Below are 22766 nucleotides of genomic sequence, written 5' to 3'. Positions count from 1 at the left end.
CACAGGCTGTAGCTTGAGATTAGTTCTTTAAATGAAGGTATACTACCAGTTTCAGGTTACCACTGTACACCATTGGAGGACACCTACTTGTGACAGCATTTTGACATACAAATCTATACTGCTATCTGTATCTGCTCATAAATATTGCCCATAACCCAGTGTTATCAGAGGAGTAACCAGTTTACTTAACATTCCAGATATGTTTACATTACTGGCCCCCCCTTTTTTTTGTTACGAGGAGGGAAAGGGATCTGGATGATAGGGAATAGAATTGTCCTTGAGGCTAATGCCCAAGATAAGAGGAACCAGGAAGGGAATATATAGTTTCCGATGATCATCTCAATTAAGGCATTTCTGAAGTTAGAATAGGCTGACAAACTAAAGAACCAAGGGCTCATTTCCAGAGTTCAATGAGTTAGGGAGGAAGCACTCTTCAACCAAATGGAGAAGATAGCACCTACAAATTTGAGAGCTGGAGATTGGGAGAGAGAAGAATAGGAAAATACAGCAGCTGAATTTCTCCTTACCTCTGCCATCAGCAAGGCACCGGTTATAACCCACAGGGCTGAAGTATTCGAAGACAAAGACTGCGACCGCTGAGACAATCAGCAGCATTACAAACATCATAACCCACACATCAGCGCTGAATGGCTCTAATGAAGGGAAAGAAATAGGTCTCAGGTAAACACATGCACATAGACACACAGAGATTCCAAGTAATTCTATTGATGCTCATTTCAGTGTTTCTGTCTTTCAAATATGCGAAGAGGAGAGTCGCACCATTGTGTGGCTTTCTGTGTTAATGTCACAGCTTTTACTGATAAACTAGTTCATGTTGGGGTCTACCAGTGGAAGCTGAAAGCAAGGGTTGGTAGAAAAGTAAAGCACAAATTCCATATGCATGGGTGTGGTCAAGAAAAAAAAAAGGCAGCATCCTAAGATTTATAGCTGGAATGGATCTTAATAGATTATCTAATCCAGAGGTTGGCAAATGATGGCCTTCAGGCTAAATCCAACCACATACATCTGTTTTTATAAGTCCTGTGAGCTAAGAATAGTTTTATATTTTAAAATAGCCTCATTTTTAAAATGTAAAAATCATTCTTAGCTTGTTGTTTAGTTATTTTTGAGTTGTGTCCAACTCTTCGTGACCCCATTTGGGTTTTTCTTGGCAAAAACGCTGGAGTGGTTTGCCATTTCCTTCTCCAGCTCAGTTTACAAATGAGGAAGTAAGGTAAACAGGGTTAAATGACTTGCCCATGGTCATACAAGCTACTGAGTGTGTGAAGCCAGATTTGAACTCATTAAGATAAGTCTTCCTGACTCCAGGTCCAGTGCTGTATCCAGTCTACCTAAATGTCCCTCCTTAGCTTAAGGGCCCTACAAAAACAGGGTTTGCTAACCCTTGATCTAAACCAATCCTCATATTTTTACATGTGAAAAAAACCAAGGAAGCTTAAATGAGTGGCCTAAGATCATACAAATAGTGACAATCATGACCTGAGCCTAGAGTCTTTGTCTCCAAATATACTCCATTCTACCTGCTCTTGATCATTCATTTCTCTATCACTATAGGGTTATGCTATAGTGTGGGGACCTTAAAAATTTGTTAGAGTTTTTGTGTTAATAAAATGTCCTTGGTTTAACAGAACAATTAACCATTTCAGTTCTTATCTACATTAGGCATAGTCTTCCCTGCTCTTCCAGTCTATCACCAGTAGTCTGGTATTACTTTCCTCTCTTCAAAGTCTCATTTTTGTAGTTGACCATTTACAAGCATACATTGGCCTATTCTCTTGAAAGTCTTGCCCCCATGTCACAGTGCTATTCATGCCCTACCAATCTTCAACTACTGACCATCGTGTTACTCATCTTTTCCCATCGTATTTCCAAGCTGCTTGAGGAAATCATCCCACCATAAGGAATGAGCCCTTACTGCTACACACTGGGCTCACCTTTTCAATTTAGTGGTCTCCAGAAATTCATCCCAGTGGGGAATAAAGTCAAGAGAGGGTTTGAAACAGCCCTTGAAGGAGGCAAGAATAGAAGTTTTACTGTGGAGCAGTAAGGGCTCATTCAGTATGGTAGTTATGCAGTCCTCTCAAAATGGAAACAAACTTGGGGTTTCTAAAAAGACAACTCTCTTTAACTAGACTTGAACTGTCCAAATAACTCACAATAGTTAATACTGTCCCCCATGTTCTGTCTAAGTCTTTTGCTGATCTCTGTAAATGATTACCGGGCATGAGGTTATTACCCAGTCCTCTCAAGGCTGCCAGTAGATACATCCACACATTCTAGAGGAAGATAACATCAAAGTTCCAAATAAGGGTTCATCAAAATGACCTTCTGATCAATTGCCTACATGAGAAAAGAATTAATGAATTTCTTCTTCTCTTTTTAATTCTCACCTCAAACCCCTTCATGCTTTCACCCATCTACTCCTCTTTTTCTTTTGTCTCTGAAGAAAAGATGATCCTTCTTCTTGCTAAGGTCAGCTCTGCTAACTGTGCCTCCAAGGTCTCATATAGTTCTACTTTTCGCTGACAAATTCTTTATAAGAATCATCCACACTCACTGCTTCTACTTCCTCTCTAGTTATTCACTTCTCAGTCCCTCAATCCTTCATGATGAAGGGGATCTTATTATCCTTAAAAGTTGTTTTCTAACCCTACTACTGTACTGAAACTGCTTTTTCTAAGATTGACAATCACCTCTAACTGTTAAATCTAATTGCCTTTCCTTAGTCCTCACTCTCCTTGACCCCTACACATGAAATAATCCTGTATTTGGAGTCAGGAGACCAGGACTCAAATCTCAACTCAGAGTAGCTATTTGACCATGGGATTTATTTTTACTTTCATTTCCTCATCTGTGAAGTGAGGATACTAATATGTGCACTATCTACCTCACAGGGTTATTGTGAGAAAAGTGCCTTATAAACCTTTAAACTCTATATAAAAAGAAATGTTATTATTATCATCATACTTATATACCTATAAATAAAAAGTATGCTCTTAAGAATAAAAAAATGAGGGTCATCAAAGGGCTTGGTGAGTTTAAATAAGTCTCTGCAAATGGCCATTAACAAATTGCTTGCCAGAGGTAGTATAAAAGATATCACCAAAGACATGTATGACTAGAAAAGGAAGTAGGCCCAGCATGGACTTGAGACAGTAGATGAGTCTCCCAAGTTCTGCACTGGCATACTTATAATGTTAAGGGATTCAGAGGAATACTACTATCTTGATTGGTGGACTCTGTAGAGGGGAGGAACTGGATGAGAAACTCACAAAATGTAAGCCATGGATGCACTGTAATCTGTACCATTAGAGGAAGTACTGACATTGATGAAATCACGATTAATTAAATGCTTTGAACCAAACCTCACTGCAATACTGTCAAACTCTTACCATAATATCATTCAGCTGACTGCCCATGATACAAATCAGATGCTCTAACTACAGAATACAGTCTTTTTTAATGGCATGTTTCTGAGGAACCAATTTACAACAGACAAGCTATACCTATCTAACAGTACAATTCTTTAAATTTTCATAATAATTTCTTCTGGATCCCTCCCAATTTATCCGTATCTCTTTTATTGAGGTGTCCAGAGAGAGAACATTATATTCCAGGTGTCGTTCAGTAGAATGGTGTAAAAAGTAATGATGACAATTTTGTCCCATGATACAATGCTTCTTCAAATTCATCCCCAAAATAGTTCTGGCCTTTGTAGCTGTCAGAATACATTGTAAACTCATATATAAGTGAATTAATATGCAGTTTGCTCCCTCTTCCACATGATTAATAATGATGAAGTTGAACAAAAGGGAAAATAGACTTAAATTAGAAAACTATTTTCTTATTTCAAAGCCTATTTTACTACTGAATTCCTAAGGAAATTGTAAAAGCCTTATTTTTTTTTAGGAATTAAAAATGAAACATGATGAATCTTCAGAAATGAACATACATTCTACTGAACAGTCCCATACCTTATGGAAGTGGTGTGGAGGTTGGTAGATTAAATGTCATAGGTCCTATCAAGTGATATAAAGGAAATACACTCCTTTTGACTCTGTTCTATCCAAATCGCAACTTGAATAAGTGGTCAGTAGCCTTCATTTTTGCCTTGGAAAATGACTAAAGAGAGTTCATTGACTTTAAACTTTCTCCTTTCCCTACAATTCTATGATAACCTTTTGTGTGTTCCTGCATGCCTTCCATGGTAACACTGATCTCTGTATTGAGCCATATAATGGTCCTCATTCTTCTGTCATCTCAATGACTACTCCTGAAATCCAAGTATTACTCTAAGAATCTCTATTGTTCTTTGGTTTCAGAGAGCACTAGCTCTAGTCTTCTAGTCCAAAACCTTAGATAAGTGATATTTTGGGGTTTCAGAAGGATTTGAATGCTGTTTTCTTTACAATTTATTATTATTAAATATTTTTTTGCAAAGAAATAAAGGAAATTAAAAAGAATGTGACCTAAATATGAAATGTATTTAGTGCTCAATGTTCATAAATATTCTTGGGTATTAGAGTATTTTTCATGGAGAATATGGGGGAATGGCCAGGAAACTGCATGTTTCCTTGTAGGGAAGTTCTTTGGGGCCTCTTCAAGAGCAGAACACCAAACAAAACATACAATATACTGCTTCTTTCTACATATAACAATCATTCTAAGTCCTATAATCACAAATCCCATCTCAGAGAAATTCTAGAATTTTGGCATACTTATGTTTAAGAATAAATTAACTTTGAAGAACCCAAAATTCTTGGCTGAATTTAATTCCTAGGAAACTAACTCCTGGCAGAACGGACATAACATGTTCTTCTTGTCTCTTCTTTCTATCTGTTCTCATTTTACATCCATTTCCCCTTAATACATCATTTACCTAAGAAGGCAGATGGTGAGACAGTCCCATTGCTTCGTGACACCATAACACTAATTCCAGTCTCTATGAAGGGCACAGAGAAGTCCACCACTTCTGAGCGTTCTTCATTGATGGTAAGGGATCCCACTGCCATGTAGGCACGCTTCATGACCACCTTGAGGAAGGAGGGAGGGGGGTATATTTCAGTTAGAATGAACAGAACAGCAAGTGGGGAATTAAAAGAAAATGATAACCAAGATTATTCAGAAGAATCTGATGAACAGATAATACATTCAGAAAGCAGATTTGGGAACTTTATGAAGAAAATTATACATACACCCCTACAACTCACCTCTCCAATCATACCATTCCAGGTTCCATTGATTTTCTTCCCATGCTTGCCATTGGTAACTAAGTAGAGGTCATAGGTGAACTTCACAGATTTAGATATTTTCTTGAGGATGTCAATGCAGAAACCCTTGCAGCATTTTTTAATGTAATCTGGCTCCTCATCCGTTTTGTTCCTAACCAGTTATAACAACCAAAGATTAATACAGAAGACAAAGTGTTCTCTTTCACATCACCACATCCCCATTCCAAAAGCATGCTCCCCTTTGTAGCTCAGAACTATTTGTATTGGTATTGAATGTTCAAGTAGTTGCTGTTTTCTATAAATTTCAAATGGTTCATTTCACAAGTTCTGTACTAAGTAAAAAAAAAATCATAAAAGAATCCATAAACTTGACATCCCAGACAGTAGGACCAAATAGGGGCATAACTACCATGAATATAATCTGAGGGAATACACCACAGGCATGGTAAGGAAGATTCTAGATAGCAGACTATAGGACCATAACTAATTCAAAGGTTTAGTAAATAAAATCAGATATAATACATATTTCAGTATGGGAAGCATGGCTTAGGCCAAGTAGATGACAACAATAGGGTATGAGCTGACCAGGGTGGTGCCACAAAGAACCAGTTTGCCATACTCAGTGACAATGCGTTTCTGGCAGGGGACTGTATTCCTCATGCAGGTTCCACTCAATGGGTCTACACTTTCCACAATGACAAATGGAGCTTCTTCCAGGGTCACAATGCTCAAGTGGTCATCCTCCTGCTCTTCAGTCTCAGGACACACACGGGGCCATACGTAGTATTTCATCTGAAGGTTTTTGTCTTTCCACTTTCCTACCTGCAAAAAAGATGAGCAAAACATTCAGAAGGCAATAGCAACCACAACTTATTTCGTTAGCCATCACTAGCTTCTACAAGATAAACACATAAACCACACATATTGTTGAAAAGATAACTTTATTCTTCATATTCAATAACTCTAAAAACAGACACTAGTTTTAACACTTTGTTGTTGTTCAGTTGTTTTAGCTGTGCCCAACTCTTCATGACACCATTTGGGTTTTCTTGGCAAAGATACTGGAGAGTTTTGCCATTTCCTTCTCCAGCTTATCTTATAGATGAGGAAACTGAGGCAAACAGGATTAAGTGACTTTCCCATGGTCACATAGCTAGTAAGTGTCTGAAGCCAGATTTGAACTCAGGAAGATGAGTCTTCCTGATTCCAGTCCCTGCACTCTATTTATTGTGTCTCCTACCTGCCCCTACATTTAACTCTAGGGAAAGCTTTAAACAAGAAAAACAAAAAACAAAAAAAAGTTTAATGACAGGCAGCTTTTATAAAAAAAAAGTTTTTTTTTCTCCCTAACTATGATAAGGATCATAATAGTTAAAAATTACAGCCATCTGTCAATGGGTCAATAGAAGAGTGGAACCAAAAAAAGCAGACTTCAGTTCTTTTACACAGAATATCAAAAGTTATTACAGGTCAAGTCAGAGATGAGCTATGCTGGAGTCCTGAATTAAATTGGCACAGGTTGTCATGGTTCATAAGGAGAAAGATATAAGGAAACCTCATTCAGCAAATTCCCACATAACTTTCAATTCATTCATTAATTCACACTGTAGTAGCAGAAAATCACAATCGTCAGTATCTCAGTGTGCTCTCTTATGAAAAGAAGGATAATAGCAATTTAATCTTTTCTAATTCAAATCCTTATAACCCCATATCTGGACAATTCCCATAGCTTTCTAGATGGTCTCCCCATTCCTAATATTTTCTCCCTCCCAATGTATCTTATACCACTGTTAGACTGATTTTCCAAAAAAGATGGGTTCTTTTTAAAGATACTTTTCCACTTTAATCCTTTCATTTTAATGTTTTAAAATCCTTTAATGTTTTCCCATCACCTCTACTACGATTAAGCCCAAATTTCTCAAGGTTCTTCATAACTTGTGCCTAATCTAAGTCTCTTATTGGTCTCAAAAATGTATACTGTCTCTCTAATTTGAAGAGAAAACAGTGATCTTTGGAAACCATCAGAATTCACTAGGAACAAGCTGCTCCAAGTGTAGCTTATTTCCTTTTCTGATAGGATAATTGGATGGTTAAATAAGGGCATGTGATAGATCCTGATTTCTTTAAGGCACGTGACAACATTTCTTGTGATATCCTTATGGACAAGATGGGGAGATGTGAGCTGCAAAAAATACATTTAGATCAGTTTGTAGCTGCTTAGCTTAAAGGAATTTCAAAATTATCTGACTGTAGGTTTACATAAAAATCTAAGGTTTGCAAACCTTCTAACACCATAGAAATATGAGGTGCTGTAACTGTACTCTTATAATGCATGTGTCTACTTAATTACAGAGGAAGACAGAGGCTTATGTTCACTCTCCCTCCACATCATTCCCCCATTGACTGGATAAGCACTCAAAACTAATGTTTATTAAATTTGTAGATGACAAAAGTCTGGAACAGCTAGCTAATATATCGAATGACACATTTGAATGAAGATTCAAAAAGATAACAAGAGCCTAATAGATGGACTGAAACTAATAGAATGAAATTTAAAGAGGATAAATTAAAAAGTCTTGCCCTTAGATTTTTTAAAAAAGAACAACTACTATATAAATACAGTCTGGAGATAGCTGATTTAATCATTAGATCACATGAAAAAGACCTAGGGAGTTTTAGAATCATAGACTCTCAGTACTTAAAGTTATCAGATGATTTAATATATATAATGTGCTTTGGAAATCTTAAAGCACTGTGTAAATTCCAGCTATTATTGTTACTAATAAAGTTATAGAGCTAGTTAGTGTCAGGGGTGACACTAGAATTAGATCTCTTGCCTGCCAGTCAAATTGATTGACCAGTATACCATACTGTCTTGCATCTAGTTAGTTGAAAGCTCAACATCAGTAAGCAATGTGATGGGGTCAGCAACAAAGCTAATGTAGGCTTTAGGTGCATTTAAAAAAGCACTGTGTTCAAACACCAAAGAGATAATAGCCCCAGTATGTTTGGTTCTAATGAAAACATATCTGGAATATTGTGCTTAGACTTGAGTGCCATGTTCAGACTAGATGATTTCTAAGGTTCCTTCTACCTGTCACACTATTTGATTCTGTGATTTAAGAGGGACATCAACAAATGACAGCTGACTAGGATATTGAAGGGTCTTTGAAAGTCATGTCAAATGATGATTGGCCAAAGAAACTGTAGGTGTTTACCTAGTTAGGAGAAGCCTTAACATGGGCCTTAATAGCTCTCTTGAAATATCTAAATGATAATATCAGTGGGAAAGTAAATAGATTTATTAAGTGTAATTCCAGAGGGCAGGACTCTAGGACTAATAGGCAAAAGTAACAGACAGCAGTTTTCAGGTTAGTTTAAGAATAAACTTTCTAACAATTAGAGGTATCAAAAAAAATGGAATGAGTTATTTTATGAAGTAGTGAGTTTTCAGTCATTTAAAATGCTCAATCAGAGTAATTTTGTCAGATACAGTGTAAAACAGGGCTCCTGCATGGATTGGGAAATTGAACTATATAACTTTGAAGATAATTTTCAACTTGAAGAATCTATGGTCTAGTTAATCCTCATTCTTTTATTTCTATATCCCCATATTTTCTTATGTCATTTTTCTTTTTCACCTACACAGATCTGATCTATCCTTTTCTTTGCAGACTTCTCTAATCATTCCAGTCCATGATGACTTCATCCTACAAACAATTATTGTAACACTGTTCACTTGTGACAAAATTATAGCTATGTCCCTATTAATGTGACTAACGAATCCTGCATGAGGTTGCACTATTTGAAGTTAGTTACATAAATATGTGGCAATTGGTTCCAGTACAAGAGAAAGATAAAACATGAATTTGAATAATGCAACCACTTCAGAGGATGCATTATTCATGGTAATTGGGATCTAGCTACATACCTTGCTTCATATAAAAATTTAACTTTCATTTATTATAACTATATCATATATGCAGCTATATCATGAGCATTGGGGGATCACAGAATCACATAATTTGGGGAGTTGGTAGGGACTTCAGTTGTCATCTTTTCCTTCCTAAAAGGAATCCTACAATAATATGCCTGAGAAGTTGTCATCCAAACTCTTGTTGAAGACTTTTAATGTGAGTGAACTCACCCACTTTCCAAAGTAGCCCATTCCACTTCTATAAAGGTCTAATGGTTAGGAAGTTTTCCCTCATATCAGCCTGTATTTGTTCATTACAACTTCTTTCAGTTGCTCCTAAAGCTGCCCTTCTGGGGCCAAATAGAATAGATCTAGTCCTTTTTCCACATGCCAGTCTTCCAAATACTTGAAAACAACTATCATGTATTCCCTGAGTCTTCTCTTCTCCAGGTTAAACATTCGCATCTTTTTTCTTTTCATTGAAACTCATGATGTGGACTCAAGACTCTTCATCTTCCTAGTAGTTCTTCTCTGGATGCTCTCCAGCTTGTCAATGTTATTCTTAAATTGTGGCCTCCAGAACTAAACACAGTACTCCAGTTGTTATCTTCCCAGGACACAGTAAATAGAAATGATTACCTCCCTGTTCCTGGATGCTTTGTCTTTCAATGCAGCAGGACCAGAACCATATTTTAAACTTCTCATAACTAAAAGCACAATGTTATATCCTTAGTAGATATTCATTGAATAATTTTAAAATGAATTAATACTTTCTTATTACATAAGTTTGTAATAACATCAAGTTATGGCTCTTTTGCTGTTTTTTTTTCAAAGAAAAGAATAAGACTTAATCCCTCAATTAAAACTATTTTAGTAAACACTTCCTATGTACCAGGTATGCTGCTAGCTGCTAGGGAAACAAAGAGAAAAGTAAAACAGCCCCGGTTTTTGAGATTAGAATCCAGATGGATTAGACAATGTGTACATAAATGCTGTGTCAAAATAGATGCAAAGTAATGTTGAGGTGGGAATCACTGGTGCCTGGGAGAATAAAGAAAAGCTTCATATAGATCCTGGCATTTGACCTGAGCCTGGAAAGAAACTTAGGATGCTTAGAAGGGCAGAACAGAAGGGAGGATAATTCAATCATGGAGGTAGCCTTGGGACAAAGTCAAGGACACCATAAATGGAGTGTCATGTGTCAGGAACCACAAGAAGTTCACTTGGGCTGGTCTACAGGAAAAGTGAAGAGAATGGGTGACAAAACAGGAAAGGTAGGTTGGGGTGAGGTTTTAAAGGGTTTTAAATGCCAAACAGAGGAATTTATATTTGATCCTGGAAGTAATTGGGAGCTCACTTGAGTTTATAGAGAAAAATGAGCAGATTCCATTAAGAATGAGGAATGGAAAGAAAACCTTTACAAGGAAAATCTTTTATAAAGATCAATTAATGTCAATAAATGTTAATGATGCTAATATGTAGAAGAACTCAAGATGGATTTGGGGTAATCAATGTCAGGGTAGGAAAAACATAATGAAAAGTTAATAATGAGGTATTTTGGACAAGTTAACAAAAAAAAGAAACAAAAATTAAAACAGAGGTAAAGAGGGGGGCCTTAAATAAATGTTCTACTACATTTTCTAAGATATTTGAGATAACAATAATAACAGAGGAGAAAAAGGAGGAAGAAGCAAAGGAGGAGGAGGAAGTGGAGAAGAAGAAGAAGAAAAAAAGAAGAAAAACTTATATTTACACAGTGCTTTGAGGTTTTAAAACCCTTTCCTCACAATAGCCCTAAGTGTGATTGTTATTTTACAGATGAGTAAACTGAGATATAAGAGGTTAATTGACTTGTCCAGTAAACAATTGACCTGGGGCTCAAATTTCTGAGAGGAACTTAAAATTGGAATACAGCCAGCAAAAATATATAAGGTCAATGTGAGCTTTGAAGACTATGCAGGTAAAGTTAATGAGGAGAAGAGGAAAAGGTATAACATTTTTGAAAGAATTTTTTTTAAATGACTAAAAGACCACCTTGAGAATTAATGAAACACTTCTTTAACATAACTGAGTTTTCCCAGAGAGAACTAAATAAAAATAAGGGATTATCATAAGCATATTCACTAACATCTGTCTATATGAAAATCAATTCATTGCTTTTTTTCTTGACATGTGAAAAGAACTTTTAAGAAAAACTGAAAGCCTTTTTTCATAAAGAATTTTTTTTCCTTCAACTACTCAGGTTAACATGGATTGGACATTGCAAGGATTTGAGGTGGTTGTTCTTAGTATGAGATGAACACCTCCACAGAAAATAATTATTCCTAAGAAGTTACTCCGTTCTATAACCACATGTGTTAAAATTAGAGTGGTATTTCTCCGCGGCAATACAATCCTGAAGAGAATCCCGAGAAACAAATTTCTGGTGATTTTAGACTTCAAAGTCTTTCCTTTGCTCACAGTTTTCTTCCATACAACTAGGGTAATTGGCAGTAATTAGCACCCTGGCTGGCTGTGACAGGCAAGGCCAAGCATTAAAACAACCAAGGAAAACTGTGCTTCCCTCTGAAAGGCCCAGGGCTGGTCCCTCTATGATAAACAGCTGAGGTAACACAGCAGGGTGAACACTGAATGTGCAGGCACAGAGGTGGGTGAGGACACATTGGCAGGTCACTGCTACTGCTGCAGTCCTTGTACAGTAAAGCAAGGGGTGTCAGTCTCTCCAGGCTTTTTCTTTTGTGTGCATCAGCATTCATTTTAAGATCACGGAACAAAGGCACTTATTAGAGCCTCTTTAGGCATCAAAGGTTATTTTGCTAAAATCAAAGCATTTTTTTGTTTCTTGCTTGAGATGACATCTGGATCTACCACTAAACACGGCTTATTTTAAGCCTCCATCTGACTTTTAAAAAGAAGAATTTAAAGCTCCTAATTGAGCAAGCTGAAGAAGGAACCAACTGCACACGCATAGAATAGGAGAGATCTCACTTAACAGCAGTTCATGGGAAATAGGAGGCATAACTAAGGACAAAGAATGTCAGATTTAGAGCCAGATGACTTGGTATTGAAGCCTAATTCCTCCACTTGCCACTTGTGTGACCTTATCATTTTGTGTCTCTGGACCTCAGTTTCTTCATTTGTACAATGTGGAAGCTGAATTAGATGGCTTCCATTCCAAGTCTAAATGTACAACCTTTGTCGTCCTGGGCAAGGAGGCCCAGATCTTGCCCTTCTCTCTCATCTTCAATGCCATCCCTATTCAGGTGGTGCTTCTGGCAGCTCCTGCTATATGTGTGTTGGTGATGCAGCAGGCCAATGGCAAAGGCAGAGAGCCTACTTCTGGAGAACTATGAAATTTAGAAATAGCGGAGATCTTAGATGTCATCGAATCCAGAGCTTCTTAATCCCGTAATCTGGTGAAGCCTAGGAACATCTTCTTAGAATAAGGGTTGGGTTTTGTTTTTGTATTTGTTTTGCCTGCTTTCATAATCGAAGGAAATGCTAAATTTCCATTAGAGATTCCGTTTCCCTCATTCAAGTTCATATATTCTTTGAAATCTATCCAAGAACAGCCCCCTGAAATCTGTCCACAGATTCCCCTCCCTACTAGGAGTCCATAGACCCCAGATAAGGAACTCCTAAACTAGTCTAGTGTCTTCATTTTAAAGATGAGGAACTTGAAGCGCAGTAATTTAAATGCCTTCTCCAAGAACACACAGACGGTAGATAGCAGGGTTGTGTTTGGAACTCAAGTTCCCTGACCCCAAACTCAGTGAATCCATCCTCTGAAATACAAGGTTTTAACTGTTCTTTAATTCTTCCTATCTTCCTGATCAAAAATTATGTTTTTACAAAATAACACAATCTGAGCATTAAAAAAAACCTCACAAAACATTTAGTTCAATCCAAACCTAACCAAGACACCTTTATAAATTGAGGGCTAGTGGTCATCTAGGCTTTGCTTCAAGGCCTCCAGGGCTAAGGAGACTATTTTCTTCTACATGTAGCCCTTTTCACTTTTGGATAGCACAAATTGTTAAAGTTTTTTCCTTGCAGATTTTTCCTAAATCTACTTTAGCGCAAATTTCACTGATTGCTGTGTTTTATCCTCACAGAAAGTCTCATATTTCTTCTGCATGACATTTCTTTATAAACTTAAAGACAGATATAATAATAATAATAATTAGCATCTATATAGCACTTTAAAGTTTTCAAAATGCTTTACAGGTATTACCTCTCTTTATTCTCACAATGAAGTATGATGTAGGTGCTACTATTATCCTCATTTTACCAGATAAGGAAACTGAGGCAGACAGTGGTTACATGATTGGGATCACACAACTTCAAATATGATCTTCCTAAGTCTTCTCTTCTCCAGACTAAATATTTCCCAGTTCTTTAACTGAACTTCATATAGAATGATCCCTTCCTCACAATCATAGTTGCCATCTTTTAAAATTTGGCACCCAAAAGTAAACACAGTAATATATTACGTACGTGGTTTGACCAGGTCATTTTTTGTTCATTCAGTCAGTCATTTCCCACTCTTTTTAACCCTATGGACCATAACACAGTACCTTCTATCCTCCACTATCTCCCAAAGTCTGTTTATTGTTCCATGACACTATCTATCTCTGCTCTGCCATTTCTTCTTTTTGCTTTCAATCTTTCCCAATATGAGGGTCTTTTCTAATTACTCCTGTCTTCTCATTATGTGACCGAAGTATTTAAGCTTCAGCTTCAGTATTTGTTCTTCCAATGAGTAGCCTAAATTAATTATTGACTGCTTTGATCTCCTTGCTGTCCAAGGGATTCTCAAAATCTTCAGCACCATAATTTGAAAGTGTTGATTCTGTAGCACTCAGCTTTCCTCATAGTCAAACTCTCATAGTCATATATTACTACTGGGAAAAAGCATAGATTTGTCTATATTGACTTTTCTTGGCATGGTGATTTTTCTGCTTTTCAGTATGTTTCTAGATTTGCCATAGTTTTCTCTCCAAAGAGCAAGCATATTTTAATTGCTGCAGTGATCTTTGAGCCCAAGAATATAAAATCTTAGGCTGCTTCCATTTCTTCTCCTTTTATTTGCCAGGAAGTGATGGGACTAGATGCCATGATCTTATTTTTTTTAATGCTAAGCTTCAAGACAGCTTTTACACTCACCTCCTTCACCCTCATCAAGATGCTTCTTAATTTTTCTTTACTTTCTGCTATCAGAATGGTACTTTCTGCATATACAAGATTGTTGATATTTCTCCCAGTAATCATAATTCTGGCTTTGATTCATCCAGCCTGGCATTTCACATAATGTACACTGCATTTAAGTTAAATAAATAAGGTTACAATATACAGCCTTGCTGCACTACATTCCCAGTCTCAAGCCAATGAGTTATTTCATGTTTGGTTCTGTTGATTCTCACCTTACATACAGGTTCCTCAAAGGACAAGTGAGGTGATCTGGTACTTCCGTCTCTTCGAGGACTTGCCATGTTTTGTTGTGATCCACACAATCAAAGGCTTTAGTGTACGTAGTCAATGAAGCAGAAATATATGCTTTTTTCTGGAGCTCCCTTGCTTTCTCCATAATCCAGTGAAATGTTGGCAGTTTGGTCTCCAGTTCCTCTGCCTCTTTGGAAACCATCCTATTCTTCTGGTAATTCTTGGTTCACATGTTGCTAAAGCCTAACTTGCATAATCTTAAGCATAACCTTGCTGGCTTGTGAAATGAATGCAGATGTTCAGTAATTTGAACATTCCTTGGCATTTCCCTCCTTTAGGATTGGGATGTAAACATTTTTTCCAATCTAGTGGTCACTGCTGTGTTTTTCAAATTTGCTAGCATATTGAGTGAGCACTTTAACAATATCATATTTTAGGGTTTTAAATAGCTCAACTGGAATTCTATCACCTCCACTAGATTTATTGTTAGCAATGCTTCCTAAGACTCACTTGACTTCGTTCTCCAGGATGCCTGGCTCTAAATCAGTAACCACACCATCTTGGTTATTGGTGATGTTAAGATCTTTCTTATATAGTTCTTATGTGTATTCTTGCTACCTTTTCTTAATTTCTTCTACTTCTGTTAAGTCCTTACCATTTTTTGTCTTTTATCATGCCCACTGTTACATGAAACATTCCCTTGACATCTCTGGTTTTCTTGAAGAGACCTCTTGTCTTTCCCATTCTATTATTTTCTTCTATTTCTTTGCTTTGCTCACTTAAGAAAACCTTCTTATCTCTCCTTGCTATTCTCTATAATTCTGCATTCAGTTGCATATGTTTCCCTTCCTCTTTAACTTTTGCTTTTCTTTCCTCAGCTTTTTATAAATATTAAAGCCTTATCAGACAGCCATTATGCTTTCTTGCATTTCTTTTTCTTTTTGATTTTTTTTTTGTTGTTGTTGCTGCTGCCTCTGTATAATATTGTGAACCTCTGTCCATAATTCTTCAGGCACTCTATCTACCAGATCTAATTCCTTAATTCAATTCATCACTTCCACTTCATATTCATAGAGGATGTTATTAAGGTTGTACATAAATGCTCTGATGGTTTTCCTATTTTCTTTCATTTACATCGAATTTTGCAATAAGAAGCTCATGATCTGAGTCACAGTAATCTCCAGGTCTTGTTTTAACTGACTGCATAGAGATTTTCACCTTTGGCTGAAAATTACATAGTCTGATTTCTATGTTGACCATCTGGTGATGTCCATGTGCAGAGCTGCCTTTTGGGTTGTTGAAAAAGAGTGTTTGCCATGACCAATGAGTTACCTTGACAAAACTCAATTTTGTCTCTACTCTTCTTTGTTTTGTACTCCCAAAGCCAAATTTGCTTATTATTCCAATTATCTTTTGATTTTCTATTTTCACATTCCAATCCCCTGTGATAAATATGACAAAATTTTTGATGTTATTTCTAGATGATGTTGTAGGTCTTCATAGAACTGAGCAAATTTGGCCTCTGGCATCAGTGGTTGAAACATAGACTTGTATTACTGTGATGTTGAATGGTTCACCTTGGATTTAAATAGATATCATTCTGTCATTTTTGAGATTATGCTGTTTTTCTCATCCTTTTATTGTCTATGAGGGCTACTGCAAGTAGGATATGTAATGATCACCTGAATTAAATTCACCTATACCTGTCCATTTGAGTTCACTGACACCCAAGATGCTGATGTTTAATTTTTCAATCTTCTGTTTAATCATATCCAGCTTACTTTGGTTCAAAGATCTTAGATTCCAGATTCCTATGCAATATTGATTTTTATGGCATTGGACTTTCCTTTAGTCACCAGACACATCCACAGCTGAGCTTCCTTTCAGCTTTGGTCTAGCCATTTCATTCTTTCTGGAGCTACTTGTAGTTGTCCTCTACTTTTCCAAAGTAACGTAGCAGACATCTTCTGACCTGAGGGGTTCATCTTCTGATGCTATATCTTTTATCATTTTAATGATATCCATGGTGTTCCTGGCAAAGATACTGGAGTGGTTTGCCATTTCCTTCTCTAGTGAATCACCTTTTGTCAGAACTCTCCACCAGGACCTGTCCATTTTGGGTAACCCTGCACAGGAGAGCTCATAGTTTCATTGAACTACACAAGCTCCTACACTACAACAAGGCAATGATACAGGAGGGGGTTCAGGTTATGGTATCATGTAATTATAAACTCTCTTGTTCTGGACACTATGCTTCTCTTGATTCAGGAAATAGTAACCTTAGCTTATTTTGTTTTGTTTTGTTTGGGGCTGGGTTTCTATGAAACTTTTCACTCAGTTTTAGGTTGCTATTTTGGATGCAGTTTAGTGGAGCAGTGGATAGAGTATGGGGCCTGGAGTCAGGAACACTTGAATTTAAATCCATCATTAGACGCTAGCTGTGTGACTCTGGGTAAGTCATTAACCCCTGGTTGTCTCAGTTTCCTCAACTGTAAAGTAGGAATAATAATAGCACCTACTTCCCAGAGTTGTGAGGATCAAATGGGATAATATTTGTATAACATAGTACCTGGTACACACCAGACACTTAGAAAACCTTGTTCCTTTCCTTGCTATCCAATAAAACCTGCAGATTTTTCCCATTTTTTTCTTTTTTCTTTTTTGTAGGCAATGGGGTTAAGTGACTTGCCCAGGGTCACACAGCTAGTAAGTGTCAAGTGTCTAAGGCTGGATTTGAACTCAGGTCCTCCTGACTCCAGGGCCGGTACTCTATCCACTGTGCCACCTAACTGCCCTGTAAAAACTGAAGATATTTTAAGGAACCATTTTAGAACCACATTTTCTGTTTCTTATATTTTTTGAAAATGATTTGAAATAATTTTTATATTATGGGACTTTATACTTATACATATTACATTTTATTTTATTTTACTATATGTAGCCTATTACTCTTGCCTCTCAAGATCGTTGTGGATCATGGCTCTGTTTACTCTCCTTTCTTGTCCTATGCCATCTTTAAACTTCCCAAATACAATTACATCTTTATCTAAGTCATTGTAACTATGCCGACAATCACAGGCTCAAGGACAGATGCCTAGGGCATGCCACTAGAGACTGCCTTCCAAGTTGGCATCAAGCCATCAAGGCCTACTCTCTGGGTTTAGTCATTTGGAAATTGTCCAATAGGTAGTTGTTGATTCAGGACTGAAGTTCAGAGGAGAGACAGAGCTAGATTTATAGATCTTGCAGTCATCTTCAGAGAGATGATTAATTAAGCCCAAGGGATCTGGTAAAACCAATATAAAGTATGATGAGAAAGGAACAAAAGAAGGCATAAGACAGAGCTTTGGGGTACAACCAAAGTTAGAGAATAAGTCATGAAAGAAAATAGAGCAAAAGAATCTGAGAAGGACTAAACAGATAGAAGAGGAACAAAGAGAAAACAAAGCATTTTTGAATCCACAGTGCTATTGCCAGAGAAAATCTCCTCATTAAAAATTCTGAAGCATATATGTAGTGGTCAAATTTCAATTTCAATACCAATCCCAAAATTTCATAAGCAGTGGGTATAAAGGACTTCAATTATGAAGGAAAAACAATTTTAATAATTTGGGATCATTCTTCAATTATAAGGAGTTGCTGGAAAAAATAGTTGTATTCCAAAAATCAAGCATGTGTAAGCTGCAACTGAAATAATAATGTGTCCTGCACAGCTGATCTTGATGGTAAATGGAGAGGCTTTGATGCAATCTACAATAATTCCAGAGATTATTAGAAATTTGACTTACAAATACTCAAGGAACACAATAAAAATAAAAATAATCAATTATCAAGAAAAGATTAAACAATCAAACCAATTCTCCCATGTTTAGAGTTAAAAAAAAAAGTTGACTGAAGAGTAAAAGAAAAGAACAAAGAGATAATTAAGGAAGAAAAAAAGGTTAAAAGGGGCTAAAGAGTAAATGCAACAGATCACAATACGCTCCAAATGGATAAATGAACTAAATATAAAAGATCATATTAAAAAATAAAGGAAAAGGAAAGTAGATGCCTTTTACAATTATGCCTAGTGGGAAAATTCTCAATTAAACAAGGGGTTCAGATTATCATAAAATATAAAATGGAAAATTTAGATTATATAAAAATAAAAAGCTTTTGCACAAACAATATCAATGCAATTAGAATTAGAGGTGGATTAGTTTACTGGAGTAAATCTTTGTAGCCAATTTCTCTGCTAAATGTTTGTTATTTAAGATATATAGGAAACTGATATTAATCTATAAGAATAAGAGCAACAATAATGTTGCTCATTTAGTTTTGGTTGTTACTCAAGGATATGGAAACAGTAGCAACAGAATTTAGATGGTGGGGATAGGAGAATGAATGAATGCATGAATGAATAAAGTAGGGTTACAAATAGAAAAGTAAAACCTTCACTGTTCTCAAGGAGTTCACACTGTACTAGATGGAGACAAAGCATATGAAGTTTTAGCTGCAAATCAGATGGAAAGGTCTTAGGGTCTTTAGGGTGAAGCAACAAAGTAGATATTAAATGCCTCTTCTTTAATTTCCATTTCTGATGTTGAACCATTCAAAAATGCCAAGAACTTTAGTGGTAAGAACTTTATTCTCTGAGTCTTCAGTAGCTACGGCTTTAGATTCTGCAGAAGAAATAGTCAAGTCATGTCTTTAAAGGGGTTGGTTCCTTGGATTATGGCTCCAAGGACTGGGCTGGAAGAAGCAGCAGTGAGTTGTCTGGGGATGCTGCCACTCCCAGGGCTTTTGCGACTTAGCCGCCTATCAGTGGTTTAGCAACTGGTATAGCTGGTATTATGGAAGGTAGACCCCTTTTCCACTATATGTTTCCTCAATAATGGCTATAGGACCCAGGCTGAAAGCAGAACCAGTGGTCTGAAGGTCACTGCTATTCCCACAGCGTTTGGTTTCAGGGTCCTGGACTATCTCAATCAGTTTCTGAAGGAAGGTATTGGTGGTGGTAGTTTGAGTTGCCAGGCACATTCTACCTTCTGTCTCTCCCTTAGAAGGTCTTGCTGCTTTAGCTAGGCTGGCTTGACTGCCTGTGGATTATAGTTGGTTGGGAATCAGTGGGCATGATTGGTCCCTTCTTTACAGTAATTGCTTCATCAGATAATAGCTTCAGAGAATGAGGAGGGTAGGTACTGGTTAAAGACAAGTATCCTTACTGTAAGGAAGATTTAATGTGGCTTCTTAAAGTGACTGACTTAGACCCTGTGCTGGAGGATTTTCCTATGCAGGTGGTGAAGGCAAAATGTTAAAAGATTTTTTAGCTCCTAAAATATTCAACAAAATTTAACTTAAAATGTCAGGGTAAACTTCAGCTAATCCTTTGTAGTATGTGGATTACTTCCCTGCAGGTGCAAATGAAATCAACGATCGGAAATAATAATACCCACACCTTTATGGATTTACATAGGGACTTGTATCAAAAGAACATCCACTAAGCTAATTTCTCTCAGTTTACAAACCACTTTGGGAATAAGTTAGATACATTTGGAAACCATTAACTCCTTCCAGGCCAATCATTTTGTAAATTATATACAAAATAGTACCATACTGACTTGAAAGACCTAATATAGTTTCAAAAACTATCAGAAAAATCCCGCTCAGCTTTTCCATGTGTTCTTTGCACAAAAAATCCCTATCTAGGGATTTATGGGGAGGAATCTAAATTCTAATGCCAAAGTACAGGCTTTCCTGCTATTCCTTTTCTGAAATAGTTCTGCCAAATCATATTTTCTTTTTGAAGCAACCAAATTGCATTCTTTTATTCCCACCCCCTGGGCTTCTCTGCATCTTTCAGGATGGGATGGGTCAAGAGAGGGCCCACTCAGAATGCCTCTGGACCAAATCAGGTATCTAGGCAATTTCTTGCTTTAAATATTCATAAGGGGGCATCTGGGCAGGTAAGTGGCACAGTTCTGGGCCCGGAGTCAGGAAGAGTTATCTTCCTGAGTTCAAATCTGGTCTCAGACACTTTTTAGCTGCATGACCCTGGGTAAGCCACTTAACCTTGTTTGCTTTAGTTTCCATATCTGTAAAATAAACTGGAGAAGGAAATGGCAAACAACTTCAGTATCTTTGCCAAGAAAACCCCAAATGGGGTCACAAAGAGTCGGATATGATGGAAAAACAACTGAACTGAAAGGGGGACATGTCCCACTTCACAGGTTGGTTGTGAGGATCAAATGAGATAATATTTGTAAAGTACTTAATAAACACTTATTCCTTTTCCTTTCCCTCCCTTCCCAGTATTTCTAATGCCTTCTTGAGGTTTAATGAAGCTTCAAGACAATTTCTATGGCTGAGTGATATTTACCATGTGAAGTTATTGGAAGTAAAAATACACGGAATTATTTCCAGGTACAGAACAACTCAGAAAGGTGTTAAATGTGTATGGGAAGTAAGAGAGCAGTGGCAAGACATCCTCTCCAAATGCTGATTTGAGGAAGAGGTGAAAGGAATTCACTCATTTAATACAGCTAGAAGTAATGGCAGGGGAACCTTTTGTTGAAAGGGGCTAGGAAAAACAAACAAACACAGACAACTCCCAGCTTCCTGAGTGGCTCTTTGGTATACCAGCTAGCAAGAGCTGTGAAGAGCAGTTGGGTTAGATGGCTCCTGAGGTACCCTCCAGCCCTAGACCCACTAGCCACAAAATATGAAGCACAGATAGCCTGTGATAGCAATGTCACTTCCCTAAAGTAACACCGGCAGTAACCAGCAGCAACAAGGTAGAGCTTTAGTTTTTTATTGTTAAGGACAGCAGCTTTGGAATTGGAGAGCAGGGGCTGAGAGAACTTTAGCAGATGATGGCTGTGGAGGCAGAGAATAGCAGAAGCATCAAGAAAGTTTCTGGAAGGAATAAAGGGAGTTGGAGCCAAGAAATTGTAAGGCAAACCAATTGTCAGAAAGCAGAGCCATGAGAACTCAGGGAGGGGAAATTCTTCCATCCTAAACTCAAGGCCAACTTCACAGAAGCCGAAACCTGAGAGTGAAGGGAACAAAGGGTCCAGAACTGATTTCCTTCTCTCAATGGTATATGAGTCTTTGGGAGACTGTGTTCATTTACGTGTGAGGGATGAGAGTGATTCTGATTTTGTGATTTTCTGGCTATTTCCTTTGCTATTCTGTTCTAAGTAAATGTGCTATTTGATTTGTAGTTCCTATTCCATGTTTTGGTAGAGCTGGACTAAGCTCAAGTAGCATTTCTCAGAAACATTAAAACCATGTAACATATGATGCCTGGGTACGGTAAGATGCCTTTCACATCCAATTCAATAAATGCCAGTGTGTTCATTGAGTTACTATGATATACAAAGTTAGTGGTCCAAGGGGGAGGGGAGGAAGTGTAGAGTTGGAGGAGAAGACAGTACTATAGCCTAAAAGGACTGACTGGTATCAGTGCTATGGTCGCTGGAAGCCCTTAGCTATCTTAATTCCCAGAAAGTGAACAAGGTTATATGGCTGAATTACTCAGACCATCCTATTTTTCCTTCAGATACTGATAACAGGGGTAATAACCCTATTTCTATCATCACAACCTTGTTTCTCTTGCTCCCCCATTAATATCAAGTACTTTCTAATATTTTTTTAAACAAAAAAGCTGCAAATAAGGATGATTATTACAAATCCTAGAAAACTTGCGTTAGACTCTAACCCAGTTTACTTTTATGAAAAGGAAGCAAACTGATGCATATTCATAAGAACATCTTTCTAGGAATCTAACTAAAAGTTACCAGGATGAAAAAAAATGGAGAATGGGGAAAGAGGAAACTCTGATAACAATATTAGATATATTTTTTTGTGTGGGTGTGTGCCAAGTGAAGGTGCCAAGTACAAAGGAAGAGTGAGCAGGAGGAGTCTAGGGAAAGACAAATATTTTGTGAAGGGCAATGGTGGAGGGAAGGTTGATGAAAAAGAAACAGGAGAAAAAAAGACTCATCTGTAAAGTAAGAGAGGCACACACTGAAGTGAGCTGCAATGTTGTCTAATGATAGTGTATTTGTCATAGATTCAGAAGGCCTAAAGCCAAATGCCAGTTCCAACACCTCCTAACTACGGGCCACTTAACATCTTTGAGCCTCAGTTTCTTGATCTGTAAAAAGGGGGATAAT

At 37.2% G+C, this 22766-nt stretch overlaps 1 protein-coding gene across 1 annotated transcript in view; it reads right to left on the bottom strand.

Moving 5' to 3' along the window:
* GRIN2B (glutamate ionotropic receptor NMDA type subunit 2B) overlaps window positions 1-22766 on the bottom strand; it is a 651709-nt gene that overhangs the window by 58983 nt on the left and 569960 nt on the right. Inside the window, 4 exon segments of the mRNA XM_021001754.2 lie at window positions 528-653; window positions 4901-5054; window positions 5232-5403; window positions 5872-6074. Of these exon segments, the coding sequence (XP_020857413.1) occupies window positions 528-653; window positions 4901-5054; window positions 5232-5403; window positions 5872-6074 (655 nt within the window).

The sequence above is a fragment of the Phascolarctos cinereus genome, unplaced genomic scaffold, assembly GCF_003287225.1.
Source record: "Phascolarctos cinereus isolate Bilbo 61053 unplaced genomic scaffold, phaCin_HiC Scaffold_1;HRSCAF=81, whole genome shotgun sequence".
Lineage (NCBI taxonomy): Eukaryota > Metazoa > Chordata > Mammalia > Diprotodontia > Phascolarctidae > Phascolarctos > Phascolarctos cinereus.
The sequence above is the reverse complement of the archived record's forward strand: the minus strand, read 5'-3'. Positions and strand labels throughout refer to the sequence as shown.